The sequence below is a fragment of the Denticeps clupeoides genome, chromosome 5 (assembly GCF_900700375.1).
Source record: "Denticeps clupeoides chromosome 5, fDenClu1.1, whole genome shotgun sequence".
Taxonomy (NCBI): domain Eukaryota; kingdom Metazoa; phylum Chordata; class Actinopteri; order Clupeiformes; family Denticipitidae; genus Denticeps; species Denticeps clupeoides.
The window spans coordinates 18,851,854-18,865,703 of record NC_041711.1 but is presented as its reverse complement, the minus strand read 5'-3'; the positions used below and the strand labels follow the sequence as shown (position 1 = coordinate 18,865,703).

The 13,850-nt window shown below is 43.3% G+C and overlaps 2 protein-coding genes across 2 annotated transcripts; one reads left to right on the top strand and one right to left on the bottom strand.

Moving 5' to 3' along the window:
* Positions 1–1,711, top strand: dlx2b (distal-less homeobox 2b). The gene is made up of 3 exons (XM_028980780.1): positions 1–448; positions 567–751; positions 1,126–1,711. The coding sequence occupies exons 1-3, from the start codon at positions 133–135 to the stop codon at positions 1,432–1,434; spliced, it is 810 nt and encodes a 269-aa protein (XP_028836613.1). The 5' UTR covers positions 1–132; the 3' UTR covers positions 1,435–1,711.
* Positions 1,712–5,354: 3,643 nt separating this feature from the next.
* Positions 5,355–12,574, bottom strand: metap1d (methionyl aminopeptidase type 1D (mitochondrial)). The gene is made up of 10 exons (XM_028981059.1): positions 12,529–12,574; positions 10,413–10,570; positions 9,061–9,210; positions 7,837–7,985; positions 7,715–7,757; positions 7,459–7,622; positions 6,075–6,172; positions 5,895–5,942; positions 5,744–5,822; positions 5,355–5,652 (listed from the first exon to the last, which is right to left on the bottom strand). The coding sequence occupies exons 1-10, from the start codon at positions 12,566–12,568 to the stop codon at positions 5,574–5,576; spliced, it is 1,008 nt and encodes a 335-aa protein (XP_028836892.1). The 5' UTR covers positions 12,569–12,574; the 3' UTR covers positions 5,355–5,573.
* Positions 12,575–13,850: the final 1,276 nt, after the last annotated feature.

The window sequence follows — 13,850 nt, the reverse complement described above, 5'->3', positions numbered from 1 at the left end:
GACGCGCGCTCTGGAGATGCCAACAAGTTCTACCTCCCGAGGCTCGCACCACCCGCTTCTGGCCTTTTATATTGCGTTTCTCTGCGCCTGGGGAGTCCTCTAAAGTTTTTTTTTTTTAAAAAACTTCGAACCATGACCGGAGTTTTCGACAGCCTCGCCACCGACATGCACTCCAACCAGATTACCTCCTCCAGCTTCCACAGCATCAAGGCGCAGGACTCGCCGACGCTGCCCGTGTCCACCGCCACCGACAGCAGCTTCTACAGCAGCCCCCAGCCGGGCCTGTGCGCCGGCGCGGCGTACGCGCAGCTGGGCACCTACCCGTACCACCCCGGCGGCGCCACGGGCGTCCACTACAGCCCCAAAGCGTACGACGTGGGCTTCGGGTCCTCCTACGGGGCATACGGGGCATACGGCTCGGGCTCGTCGCCGGTACCCACGGACACAGGTAAAAAAAAAAAAAAAAAAGGTTAAAAGCCCACTGGAGACGTCCCGTGGAGACGTCCCGTGGAACGCGGGGTTGTTCGTCTATTTTACGCGCGCCTGTGCGTGTGTTGTGCCGGCAGAAAAGGAGGAGAGCGAGCCCGAGATCCGCATGGTGAACGGCAAGCCGAAGAAAGTTCGGAAGCCGCGGACCATCTATTCCAGTTTCCAGCTGGCCGCGCTGCAGCGCCGCTTCCAGAAGACCCAGTACCTGGCGCTGCCGGAGCGGGCGGAACTGGCGGCGTCGCTGGGACTGACGCAGACGCAGGTGCGGTGGAGATGGATTCGTTATGCACAGTGATGATGTTGTTTAAAAAGATAGATAGATAGATAGATAGATAGATAGATAGATAGATAGATAGATAGATAGATAGATAGATAGATAGATAGATAGATAGATAGATAGATAGATAGATAGATCTTACGCAGTTCGTGGTCAACTTTAGAGCCACAAACTGTAGGCCAGTTATTTGGCGCTGGCGGAGGCGGCCCTATTAACCCACTAAAAAAAGTCCTTTAAAAAAAAGAGAGAAATGTGTTCTGTAGACCGCACTGTTCTGCCTCCAGAACGGACTTTAATTACTTCATAAAACCATTGTCGTTTCATTTCAATTCTAATAATCGCCAATCTGCCCCCTTCAGGTCAAAATATGGTTCCAGAACCGGCGTTCCAAGTTTAAGAAGTTGTGGAAGAACGGCGAAATCCCCCCGGAGCAGCAGGTTCCGCCCAGCGACTCTCCGCCGTGCAGCTCTCCCGCGGAGCCGAGCTGGGAGTTCCCACAGAACCCGGCCCTGGGCGAGGGGGACGCGGCCGGGCCGCCCAACACCACGGCCCCGGCGTTCCTGAGCAGCTACTCCTGGTACGCGTCCTCGAACTCCGCCGCGCATGCGCAGACCGGCGCCCTGGTCCAGCACCACAACCCGGCGCTGAGCGCGGCGCCCATTTTCTAGCCCGGGACGCGGGAGGATTTGTCGCGGCCAGTGATGGAGCATCTCCGCTGTCGGACACGATCACGTGGATTAAATTATTTCTGACCAGACATATTTATTTCCCTGTGCGTGATAAGTTCAGGGGAGTCACCTTCCTGCATTGTGGTGTTTGAACTGTGTGTGTTAAGTTCTGTGTTGTGGGGCGTATCCAGTTCTGCGTGAAACGGACTTGACCACGTGACTTTGACCACGCCCCTGCTCTATCTATTGTGTTTATCATAAAGTTTTGCCTTGTTTATTCCCAGATCACGTGATTGTGTAAGTGTGTGTGCGTGTGTTTGAGTGGGAGTGGGATTGCGACACTCCCGCTGCAGCGTGGCGGTGCACAGCTACCTCAGCTGGACTGAAATGGTTTCGGTTACCAGCAGATCCGGGGAATGCGGAGTGTCAGACTTTGACGTGACCGCATCCACGCAGCCCTGGCGCCAGATGTGCCTTCCACTGTATACCCCCCACCCCACACACACACCAGAGCGGAACACGGCCCACCACAAACGCGGTGGGCCTGGAGCTGCTGGAGCGTCAGCATCACCCACGCTGGGTCTACTGTGTGTCTATCTTTCGGTCAGTCGAGGGTCCGACGAGGGTTTCCTTACCGAGGGGCGCATATATATGTGTGTGTGTGTGTGTGTGTGTGTGTGTGTGTGTGTGTGTGTGTGTGTGTGTATATATATATATATATATATATATATATATATATAAAGTGTGCAAGCGTGTGTGTATATAAGTGTGTATGTGTATAAATATATTAAAAGTGTGTATAAGTGTGTGCGCGTGTGTGTATATATATAAAGTGTGTGTGCGTGTGTGTGTATGTGTATAAATATATTAAAAGTGTGTATGCGTGTGTGTATGAGTATAAATATATTAAAAGTGTGTATGCGTGTGTGTATGTGTATAAATATATTAAAAGTGTGTAAGCGTGTGTGTATATACGTGTGTATGCGTGTGTGTATGTGTATAAATATATTAAAAGTGTGTAAGCGTGTGTGTATGTGTGTATATGTATATATAAAGTGTGTATGCGTGTGTATATAAGTGTGTGTGTGTGTGTGCGTGTTCTACAGAGAGAACCCGCGAGGGCGTTCCCCGTGTGGACCATGTTCTTCCCCCCGCAGACAGTCTGGAGTCAGCGCGAGCCGCTCCCACACGCTTTATGAAGAGGAGAGGAGGAGGAGGAAGAAGAAGAAGAGAAAACCGCCTCAAGCAGACCGACATGGAAACATTTCCCTCCAGCCGCCGGCTATTCTGGTTCCAGCGACAGTGGCCTCGCTCGCCTTTACAATTCCTTCAATTATCGGGGCCAAATAAACAATTCACCTTTAATTCCCCTCATGTACACATATCATGTATTACTAACGTGTACAGGCCTCTAGGTGGGTCCAGGAAAGCCCTGCAGATGGCTCGTGAAAATGTAATTAGAATCGCTAATTAAAAGGGCTAATTGAGAGGCGACACGGCCGGGTCGGGGTTCTGCTGTTTAAATAGACACACACACACACACACACACACACATACACGCACGGAACTGCACTCATCCAGTGAAGTGGGCGTGGGACGAATCGACACGCGAGATCACTATTACCGCCGTGTTTTTTTTTCTTCACGGAATTTAGCCAAAACTGTCCATCCAATAGTTGTGTCTTTTTCGACTTGGCTGGCTATAAATAAAACCCACTTGATCGGCCCACAGAGCCGAGTTTATTCTGGTGGGAACCTCGTGTGCAGATACGTCTGGATCAGGGGATGCAGCTGAAATGAAGCATCTTCTCTGGTCGCGGCAACATGGAAGGACGATGGTTTATAGTTTTGTCTCGTCCGACCCTCGAAGTTCAATTAAGTGACTGTAGACCCGAACATGGCAAGTTTAGAGGAACGTCCGAGCTGCGCTGACCAGCTGCAGATAAAACACTTTATGACTTATGGCAGCTGTTTGTTTTTTTTTGTTGCTGTTTGCAATTGTTTAAAATTAGTTTATATATATATATATATATATATATACACACACACACACACACACACACACAACTGCTACTATTAAAATAAACTGAATGCAATTACATAAAAGATTTAACAGGGATTTAATCAATCAAATTAATAATTTAATAACATAATGAAAGAAAATAAAAATGTATTCTCATTTAAAGCATCTGTCTAGTTCCTCTGAGAACCCTACTACCGGTCACCCCACTTCCCTCCACCCCACTGCTGGACACAAAACAAAGTGTAGTGATTGTCACATGTGATACACAGCACAGCACACGGTGCACACAGTGAAATTTGTCCTCTGCATTTAACCCATCACCCTGAGTGAACAGTGGGCAGCCATGACAGGCGCCCGGGGAGTGGTGTGTGGGGACGGTGCTTTGCTCAGTGGCACCTCAATGGCAGCTTGGATTCGAACCGGCAACCTTCTGATTATGGGGCCGCTTCCTTAACTGCTAGGCCACCACTGCCCGCCATCCCACTGCCGGACACCCCACTGCTGGTCACCCAACTGCCAGACACCCCAATGCCGGACACCACAATGCCCCCCCAAAAACAGCTGCTCTCAGCACCTGCATCCAATTTGGCAGACAGCAACTCTTTCGGCGCGTTAAAAGCCAGAGTGCAGGGCACGCAGCTCTCCATCCTTTCTCTCTTTCTTTCTCCCTTGTTTGCCTGACCGCCAGAAATGGCCCGTAATTGCAGAAAGGGCGGTGAAGGCGTGAGGAGGAATAAAAGCGGAATGACTGTAATTACATTTCTGCAGCTGCACGGGCTAACAGCACTAAAGATGGAATCACTGATAATTATTATTATTATTATTACGTGCAATACATTTGTGCCAAGTGACTTTATCATGAAGAGGCTTCAATTTATTATCCATTAATCTAAAACTAAATTGTAATTGTATTTAATATATGTGTTTAATCATTGTGTTTACTTAAATTTAACTGTACCATTGCCTGGATGTGCAGATCCATTGATCTGCTGTCATCAGGTCTGAGATCAGAAATCACAACGAACCCGAACCCACTGATGAATGGAGATTTATCCCCGACTGCAAATATCCGGTGGGTATGCCGCTGACACCAGAACTCCTACACGATTTAAGGGCAATTTGGATCGGTCATCCCATAATGACATGATATTTTGGATGTTGTGATGGTAACACGGTCCCTTAAGACCCTAGAACCTGTTTTGTACCCTCACCTCGCTCAGCTTGACTCACTACACAAGACCTCATGTTATCCTTGACTGCTGCAAGGGTTCAGCATCTTCACTTCACTCCGCCACTCACAAGGCGGTTACATTTGCATAACACCCAGCTCGTTTGCATAATTAACCACACATTTTGTAGCAGGTGGACATGAGAAGGAACACAAGATATCTCTGATCCTTAGATGATTATTTACAGCCAAACTAACCACTGTATTAACTATTCTGTCCGTGCTTAAGCTTGACTCTTCATTTTCTATGAAAACATCTGAGGGTGATCTTGGGACTGAATTTTCCCCCGATCAGCAGTGTAATTCAACACAATTGCCAAGACACACAGCCACATCACCTGCGTTAAGGCAGGGAAACTATTACAGACTTCATACACGTCACTGGTTATGTCTCACTCATCACACATCCTTCCAGGTCCTAATGCCATTACTCAGCCGTAACGTCATCAGACAGGCAGACACAGGGAAAATACCCACAGCTAATTGGACGTAACACAATTTGTGTAGGGCAAAAGAGAGCGTCTTGGTTGACAACATCTAATGTATAAAAACAAGACGGAATGGTGGCTGAATAATTCATTCAATTTCAACTCTATTACATCTTGGGTTGGATGACTCTCTGCAGCATCCTTTGTTTTATTTCTTGCAAAAAAATTAAATTATGGCCAAAATAAAATGTCTACCATCTCTAGGTACCAAAGTTATTCTCTTCGTTTCTGGGACAGAACTCACTTTTACAAAACAAATTCAAGAAGCCAACTTAAATGTATTTATTATACAGTGAAGGTTTATAAAACCCTCATGTTTACTGCTCATCGCCACAAATAATTACCAATATGCAGTGCATCCACACACACACACACACACACACACACACAAGAGCCATATTTATGGCTCTTCAGGCAGCTTTGTAAGAATCTCCACACCATCTGCAGTGATCACCACTGTATGTTCAAACTGTGCAGACCTAACAAAAACAGACAAATAAAACATGAGAATGATCTTTATCAAAGAAATCAATGACATGAACCTAACAAATTTGAAATGGTAATTTCAACCTTTTATTGTCCACAGACACCGCTGTCCATTTGTCTTTGAGGATTTTAAACTCGGCCGTTCCCTCCATCAGGATGGGCTCTGAAAAGCAGGGAAGGTATTAAGAGTCGGCATCATTGCAGTTCACACACTGAACGTCACACTGTAACTGACCTATGGTGAAAGCCATGCCCTCTTCCATTTCTAAGTCATTATCGTTGGCTGCAAGTAAACAGGAACAATCAGCACAAAAGCACTAAAAAAAAATACAAATCACCACCAACAATACAAATATAACCATGTGAATGATAGATAATATAATCTTGCTGTGAACTGTGAAATTTTACATCTTACCATGATGCCATATTTCAGGGTGGCCATGAAAATAGGAGCCAATGCCATGACCAATAAAGTATGGACACACGCGGAAGCCATGAGATTTTGCAACGTCACTGTAGTGAAGAATCACACAACAGCAAAACAGCTGAATGTCTGTTTTTTTCTGAGTGTGGCACAGCAAACAAGGTAAAAGCGCAATTAAAAAAAAAAGTCTATCAACATCCCAGTAAATGTCCACGAATATTCCAATACTGTTGGGTGTCTGGGAGACTGGACCAGACCCCAGTGACCAGTCGGCAGACCACAGCCAAGCCATGCTGGTGTGGTGTGACCCCTGTTGACTCCAGTCTTGTCCTCTTTCTCTCTCTCTCTCTCTCTCTCTCACACTGCCTCTTTCACAGTGGCACTTAAGTTAATTGCAGTCTTTTCAGCTCTGTGGCCTGGTAGTTCCTTCCAAGAGTCAAAGGAGGAAGGGTGAAAATGAGAGAGAGAGAGAGAGAGAGGTGTGACAGCTCTTTCCAGAACAGAGATCATTGTTCCACTCTGTGTGTGTATAATAACAGTGTAGATCTTCATTTAGGGCTGAGCACAAAGCATTCTGCCAAAAAAATAAAAATCTGTCTGTGTCCCTTTCCAATGTCTCAGTGAGGTTCATGAAAATACATATCTAACATGTATTCTAAATAGGAAGCTAATTCATAAATACAAATGTAATGATAAATCTTCTATGCTTACATATTATTAAATTCAGAAATTACAATTGACCTTTAATCAAGCATTGTTTCCTGGTGAGGCTCATGAAAATATCGTTAATTCTAAAAAAAAAAAAGAAGAACCGATAAATGTATTAGAGTGGCGCAGAGGAGTGAAGTGCTGCTGTATGCTGCATGTCTGGGCTGAAAATGAGCGTCTGCGTGCTGACAAGTTGAGACGGTGAAATGTGCACAGAGCTTCACTCCCTCTATACAGCGACGTCCGCCATGACGACCAGCAGCTACCCTATAATTTTCACCTCCTGAAGACACACACATGCACAAGTGAACACAAAAAACACACACACAGCCTCTTCGGTTGAGAAGAAAAAAAATGCAGTCTGTAATTTAGTTGGAAAGCCAGTGCATTCTGGGTAGCTGCTGCTGGTACGTGAGCAACATTAATATTGTGAATTGTGATCCAGCAGATCACTGTATGTTGTACAGGCCTGAAGATATTTATAAAATTAAATATCTATAGAATAAAATATTTATCGAATATTATATAATTAAATATCTATAGCTGCAGATATTTATAGAATTAAAGTGGCAGGTTGATTATGTCATGGTCTTGCAGTCACAGATTTCTTTGTCCTTTGTAAATGACAATCTCATGACTGCCCACTAACGTTAAATGAATTTTTTACCTAATAGTGTTGCCAATGATGCACAGAGGTTGTCCAGGTTTACAAGCTGCTACGGCCTTGTCCCGACACTGCCGTGCCACTTCCACCAGCTTCCTCCCCACTGCATCCACTGAGCCAAGCAGAAAGGTTTCTGAAGTATCACCATGGTAACCATCCAGGTAGACCTACAGATAACAAGAGCCACAGGGACATAGCATAGTTGCACTGTGTGTCATTCGCTGAGCAGCCATGGATGCACTTCAGCTGCTGAACTCACAGTGACATCGATGTTGATGATATCTCCATTCTGAAGTGGGCGGCTGCACAACACAAAAATTCAAATTTCTGAGAAAAAGCTCACACACTCTGCAGAGCAGGACTAATTGTGAGATCTGCTACCTGTCAGGTATGCCGTGACAAAGAACATTGTTGACTGAGGTGCAGACAGATTTGGGGAAGCCCCCATAATGAAGGGGGGATGGGTATGCATTGTGTCGAACCGACTCCTGATGGACGATGAAGTCAATTTCATCTGTCGTCATGCCAACCTGGATAAAAACATGATGTACATTAAATGCAGTAATAAAAATGTAATCCAAAACAAGACCAGAGGGTACTACGACCAAGACACAATAAGGTGAGACCAAGACCAAGACCGACATGACATTGCTGTAAAGTGCTACTTACTCATTAAACTCATTAAAATTCAGGTTATCGTTTCAACTATATTGTCCATATGTCGCTCATTTAAAATCTCCCAGATTTGTCATAGTTACGAGGCCTGATGGAAAAAAGAATTCTCAGCAATCCTCTCCTATAACCTTAATCTTATCAGAGGGAAAGAGATGGGATGTACCAGAAAGATGTTCATGTCAAGTCTCTTATAGGGGACAGAGGCCTCGGGTAAGCTATGAATATGTCTATGCAATGAAGACAATGGACAATTGGCTCTCAAATGTTCACTGACAATTTTAAATACATATTCAAGGACCTTATCAATGGGACATAATTATATTTGGCACATTGATTCATATGAAAAATGAAACCCTTTTGCCGTGTGTATTAATGGGCGTAACGACGGCTTCTCATTAAAAATTATTAGTCTGACTTCCTACAAAACAAGTACGACTGTACTATGTGTGCATACACAATATTCCTTTACAGACTGAGCAGTTTCTCCTCATAGTTTGATGACAAAACGCAGAGCTAGTCAACGATCTTCTAATTACTTATATTACGTTTCATGGTGCTTTCTTTCCAGATGCCTGGTGAATGCCATAGATGCCATTGTACCAGCTGCACCCTCCCGTTATCAGGTGCCGTTCAGCACCCCACCATCTCCTCACTCTGCAGCAAGCAGCGGGCAGCTCACTAATGGACGATAGAAAACCGTGCGGACTGGTTGCATATGAATTTAGGCGCATAATAAATAATCATAGTGTTCTGTAAGGATGCGCTTTTTTCCCCATTGAGGCTGCGAGACCAAAGACGAGACCCAGACCAAATAGGGTTAAGACCAAGACCACAAAATATTGGTCTTGAGAACTACAACACTAAAACATGAACGAACACGAACACACACACACACACACACACACACACACACACATACACACACCATACCCTTAGACTCCTACCAGCCAGCAACAGTATGTGTCTGGCCAGTTGACAGGCTCTCCGTAAACCCTGAATCTGTTCTTCATCTTTAATCTCTACATAGTCGGCCCATTCAGGGACAGAGCTGGAGAACACGTATTCAGGCCTCTTAATGTGCTGCAGAGAGACAGAGAGAGAGAGTGAGAGAGAGAGAAACCGTGAGTGCAGAGGCAAAAGGAAAGAAAATTAAAAGAGGTGGAATTAGAGGGGGATGAATGGATGGAGTTGAGACTGAGGGAAATAAATTGAAACAGAGAGAAAGAGAGGAAACCTGATCAAGTGAGAGAAAAAATCCAAACTCAGATTTACAAAATGTACATCTCTCTTTCTGTTACATTTCAATTAGTAAAATGAAATAATAATACATTATCTTCTCTTTACATTTTTTCATAGGACATATTTTACACCAGGATTTTCCATAATTTTCTTCATGAGTTTTGGTCAGAGGTTTTGGAATGATGCTCTCTCTGTTTTACAAGTTATCACAAGGAAGTGATTCACAATATCACATTGTCTTTTAACCACACTCCTGATACTGCTTTTACAGCAGTATCAGATTAAAAAAAATATATGCTGGGTACTCTTTGGTTCTTGGGTTGGGTTTATTTTACTTCTTTTGTCTAGTCCTCATCTTCCTACTGTGTGTATGTGAATGTCACAGATAACAGCCTTTCTTCCACTGGAAAAATTCACCCATGAGCTTAATTATGAAACAGACAAGATCCTAGAAAATGATATTATGAGTTCTGATATTTATTCGTCTTTTTTTGTTGTTTTTTTTGTGTCAGCGCTGCAAGGAGAGGGGTAGAAATTTAAACAAACAAACTAATAAATAATTTTTAATATTAATGATGTATTCAAAAGAATTATGTTTTTTTTTCTATGCAACTGTAATAAAAATATATAAAGAGATAAAACGAAATGCAGTTAAAGCTGAAAGAATCCTCTGTGTTTATGGGGTGTAAAAGGATGAGAAGAAAAAAAAAAACTCTCCAAAGATTTAAATCTCTCCACCATAATAAGTGTACAGTGAGTGAGGCCACTGAAACCTTACAGAACAATAAACAGGCCGCACATCAATCAACAGAGTTGTCTTTTTATACTTCAAAGCCCTGTTCATGCTGCTCACCAAAGTTGTAACATTCACAATAAACGGCATTCTGATTAAAACAGCATTATCATAAAACGTCAGGATACCAGCAGCTCTGCCAGGCTGTCTGCACTGGTCAGGACCAGAAGATAACAGGAGTCTTATAGGCCACTGTTGGAGGCATATTGACACTGGGGGTCGTACAGAGCTGTGCACGATGGGTAATTACCTTGGGCACGTCATACGCAGGACGTACCACAGCAGGACGAACCACGCCATGTGAGCTTTTCTTCCAAAAGAAAGTGCGCCGTGGGGGAGCGTGGGCTCGAAAGGGGTGATGTGAGCACCCCAAAGAATACCCTGCCCTCTGCAGCAATGCTGTCCAACCTACAGCACAGACACACATACACAATTTAAACTATTAAAATGGCAATGTCTCAATTATAAGCATAATCGGACAGATCGGCTAGACCACACGCACTTACAGTGTTCTAATTAGGACATGTGCTGTTGAAAGAGCCGCTGGTAAATATGAGGAGAACTATCAACAACTAAGCAGGGGAACTGAGAGAACGACAAATGGGATAAAAGGAAAGAGAGGTAAAGAGGAAGAAGGGGGAGGAAAGAGCAGGAGGGACGTATCCTGGAGGGCTGAGAAACAGCTGCTGAAGTTTGGATAAGAAGGGGGCCGCACATGAGTGGGGGGATAGAGCCGACTTTGTGTGTTGTGCGCTGGGGGTGGGCAGCACTGCAATCAGAGGGGAGGATGTGGTGGAACACGTGGGGGCAAACTTAAAAAGACAGTGTGTTTGGTGTAATTGTGTGTGTATGCATGTGGGGTTTAGCCACCTGTACCACCCGGTCTGGATATTAAACAGACCTGCTCAAATGTCATAAGAGAATGGTATAGGGCGCTGAATTAGAAATATTCAAAACACAGATGAAGACAGGAAATAGCTCTGGGCTTCAATATGAACTGCAATCATTATCAATCTTTGCTCCATAGGTCTTTACAAAACTGGTAGGTAATACATGGTAGAAAGATGATATTATATTTTCTGAACATTCCCTATAACATTGTGTATATGAATACATATTATTAACTGTACAGAGAATAGAATGGGGTTGTGAAAGCAGGATTCTATGTAAAACTAGTAATATATGTATTAATATATAATAACATTATACTTTCCATTGTATGGATTTCTTACTAATGTAAACGAAGCACTAGGACAGAATAGAAAAAAGTAGGGCTGTCTATCAATTTAAAAATCTATTTCAAATCAATTTAATCACATGTTTTGGTAAGAATTAACTGTTAATCAAGAACAACACGGTACTAGGTGCATTTTAACATTTTCTGGTCGTGACTGATTTCTCCATTTTAAAATAATGTAAATATGCACACAAAAGTCACCAGAATCATTACATGTGTTAAATATTTTTAAATTAATCACAGCAATTAACACTTTAATTTTGACAGTTCTAAAAATACATGGTTGTGATAGAATGTTAAATTTTTTATCAAAACAAAAATTCATCGCCAAGCCAAAAGAAAAGCGTATGATCCAGGTATGCTTTTATTACAACTGCATTTCAAATGAGGAAACGTATGCATGTAACTTCACAACACAGCGTGGTATTGTCCTTCACTCAAACCTGTAATTAACCAGACAGAAAATAAAATAGCTGAGCTCTGATGGCATTTTGCATGACAAATCATTGGACAGAACCTCCAGTAGTGGTGACAGATGGGCCAGATAACAGCTTTCAAAATGGAGCGCACGTCAGCCCCAATTACCTTCGAGATGGACGGTCAGGACTAGAAATGAAGAGGAATTACGGCTCTAATTGAAATGATTTCATGTGGAATTGCATTAGCGTGTGTACCTGCTGCACTAGATGCCGCACAGGCCTTTAAAGCAACAGAGATCCTTTCTGTTTATATCCAAAACTGTAATTTCCCTAGACAGACCCTGTAGACCTGACCGAGAGGGGAGGCAACTGAAATTGAGAAGAGTTTTACTCTGATTTTTTTTTTGCTTGCACTGACTATATATGATCATTCAAACATTCACGCAATTTGTAAACATCCAAAAAGTAACAAAACCAAGGTACAAGACTTTTTTTACCTGCTAAACATGAGACAATTTCACTGCACTTTATTGAAATGAACGGGAGTACAGTTATCATTTGCTTCCAAACTGCATAACAGGAACCTATGCCGTGCAGTGTTAAATGCCATTTCGTTAAAGACTACACGCTTTCGTTTGGCGCTAAAAATCCGAACACAGCCTTTTACAGACACACACTCGCAGAACCGCAATATTTCTGCTACAGCTTACCTCCACATCTGAAGCATTGTGCGGCACAGGGCGCCGCCATGTTTGTTTTGAGTGCGGGTGTGTACAGCGCCCCCTGGTCGCCGGTGGAGGAACAGCAGAAAACGCGGAATGGAGTAGAACCAAACGCGGAACGGAGCGGAACGAAACGCGTCACTTCATGTGGGTCTAAACTTCCCCTGCTTCGGTTATGATGCCTGATTTTTATTTATATTAAGGCCATTAAATTAAAAATCCTCTTACATTTTACAGTAGTGTAAAATGACATGGCGCTTAAGCGACGTGAAATAATTGATCATAATTTTTTTTTTAAAGACTGGTAATCACACGTAATCCTGAAATCTATTCAGCAAACACACATCTTTTTCTGCACTGTGACAGAAGGAAAACATTCCCTCCGCCCATGCAGGAAAAAGAAACCGCAGTTAAAAATGGGCTGGGCTGCTTCGAGGCCACAGGCTTCCCATGAAAAGCCTTCAGAAGCTGAGGGAAGAGCAGAGTGGAGGTCTGTGATCTGGGGTTGTAAAATATGCTTCCATTCATTTCCAAGACTGATAATGTTACTGAGTCAATGTATGAACTAGACGCTTGATCCTTCAGTACAGTCACCGCACATAAAGTACAGGCTAAAAGTTTGGACACCTTCTCATTCAATGTGTTTTCTTTATTTTCATGACCATTTACATTGGTAGATTCTCACTGAAGGCATCAAAACTATGAATGAACACATGTGGAGTTATGTACTTAACAAAAAAAGGTGAAATGACTGAAAACATGTTTTATATTCTAGTTTCTTCAAAATAGCCGCCCTTTGCTCTGATTACTGCTTTGTACACTCTTGGCATTCTCTCGATGAGCTTCAAGAGGTCGTCACCTGAAATGGTTTTCCAACAGTCTTGAAGGAGTTCCCAGAGGTGTTTAGCACTTGTTGGCCCCTTTGCCTTCACTCTGCGGTCCAGCTCACCCCAAACCATCTTGATTGGGTCTGAATCGGTGACTGTGGAGGCCAGGTCTTTTCTTTAAGTACATAACTCCACATGTGTTCATTCATAGTTTTGATGCCTTCATTGAGAATCTACCAATGTAAATGTTCATGAAAATAAAGAATACACATTGAATGAGAAGGTGTGTCCAAACTTTTGGCCTGTACTATACACTATTTATTTTCATTCTGAAAAAAAAGAATCAATAGGACCCTTGTTAATTATTAATATTTCTGTGTAATAAATGTGCCTTTCCAAAAGCAAAGTAAATGACACGTCAAACACACTGATAAGTCCGCAGCAAATCTCACCTGACACTCACTTTTTATTCCACTTATTTCC

Excerpts from the sequence above, each read along its gene's own strand:
- dlx2b (XM_028980780.1), top strand. The coding sequence starts at position 133 with ATGACCGGAGTTTTCGACAGCCTCGCCACCGACATGCACTCCAACCAG. Across the intron at positions 449-566 it reads GCCGGTACCCACGGACACAG|AAAAGGAGGAGAGCGAGCCC; the intron begins GTAAAAAAAAAA and ends TTGTGCCGGCAG. Across the intron at positions 752-1,125 it reads TGGGACTGACGCAGACGCAG|GTCAAAATATGGTTCCAGAA; the intron begins GTGCGGTGGAGA and ends TGCCCCCTTCAG.
- metap1d (XM_028981059.1), bottom strand. The coding sequence starts at position 12,568 with ATGGCGGCGCCCTGTGCCGCACAATGCTTCAGATGTGGAG. Across the intron at positions 7,986-9,060 it reads TGGCTGGTAGGAGTCTAAGG|GTTGGCATGACGACAGATGA; the intron begins GTATGGTGTGTG and ends GTTTTTATCCAG. Across the intron at positions 7,758-7,836 it reads TGTCACGGCATACCTGACAG|CCGCCCACTTCAGAATGGAG; the intron begins GTAGCAGATCTC and ends TGTGTTGTGCAG.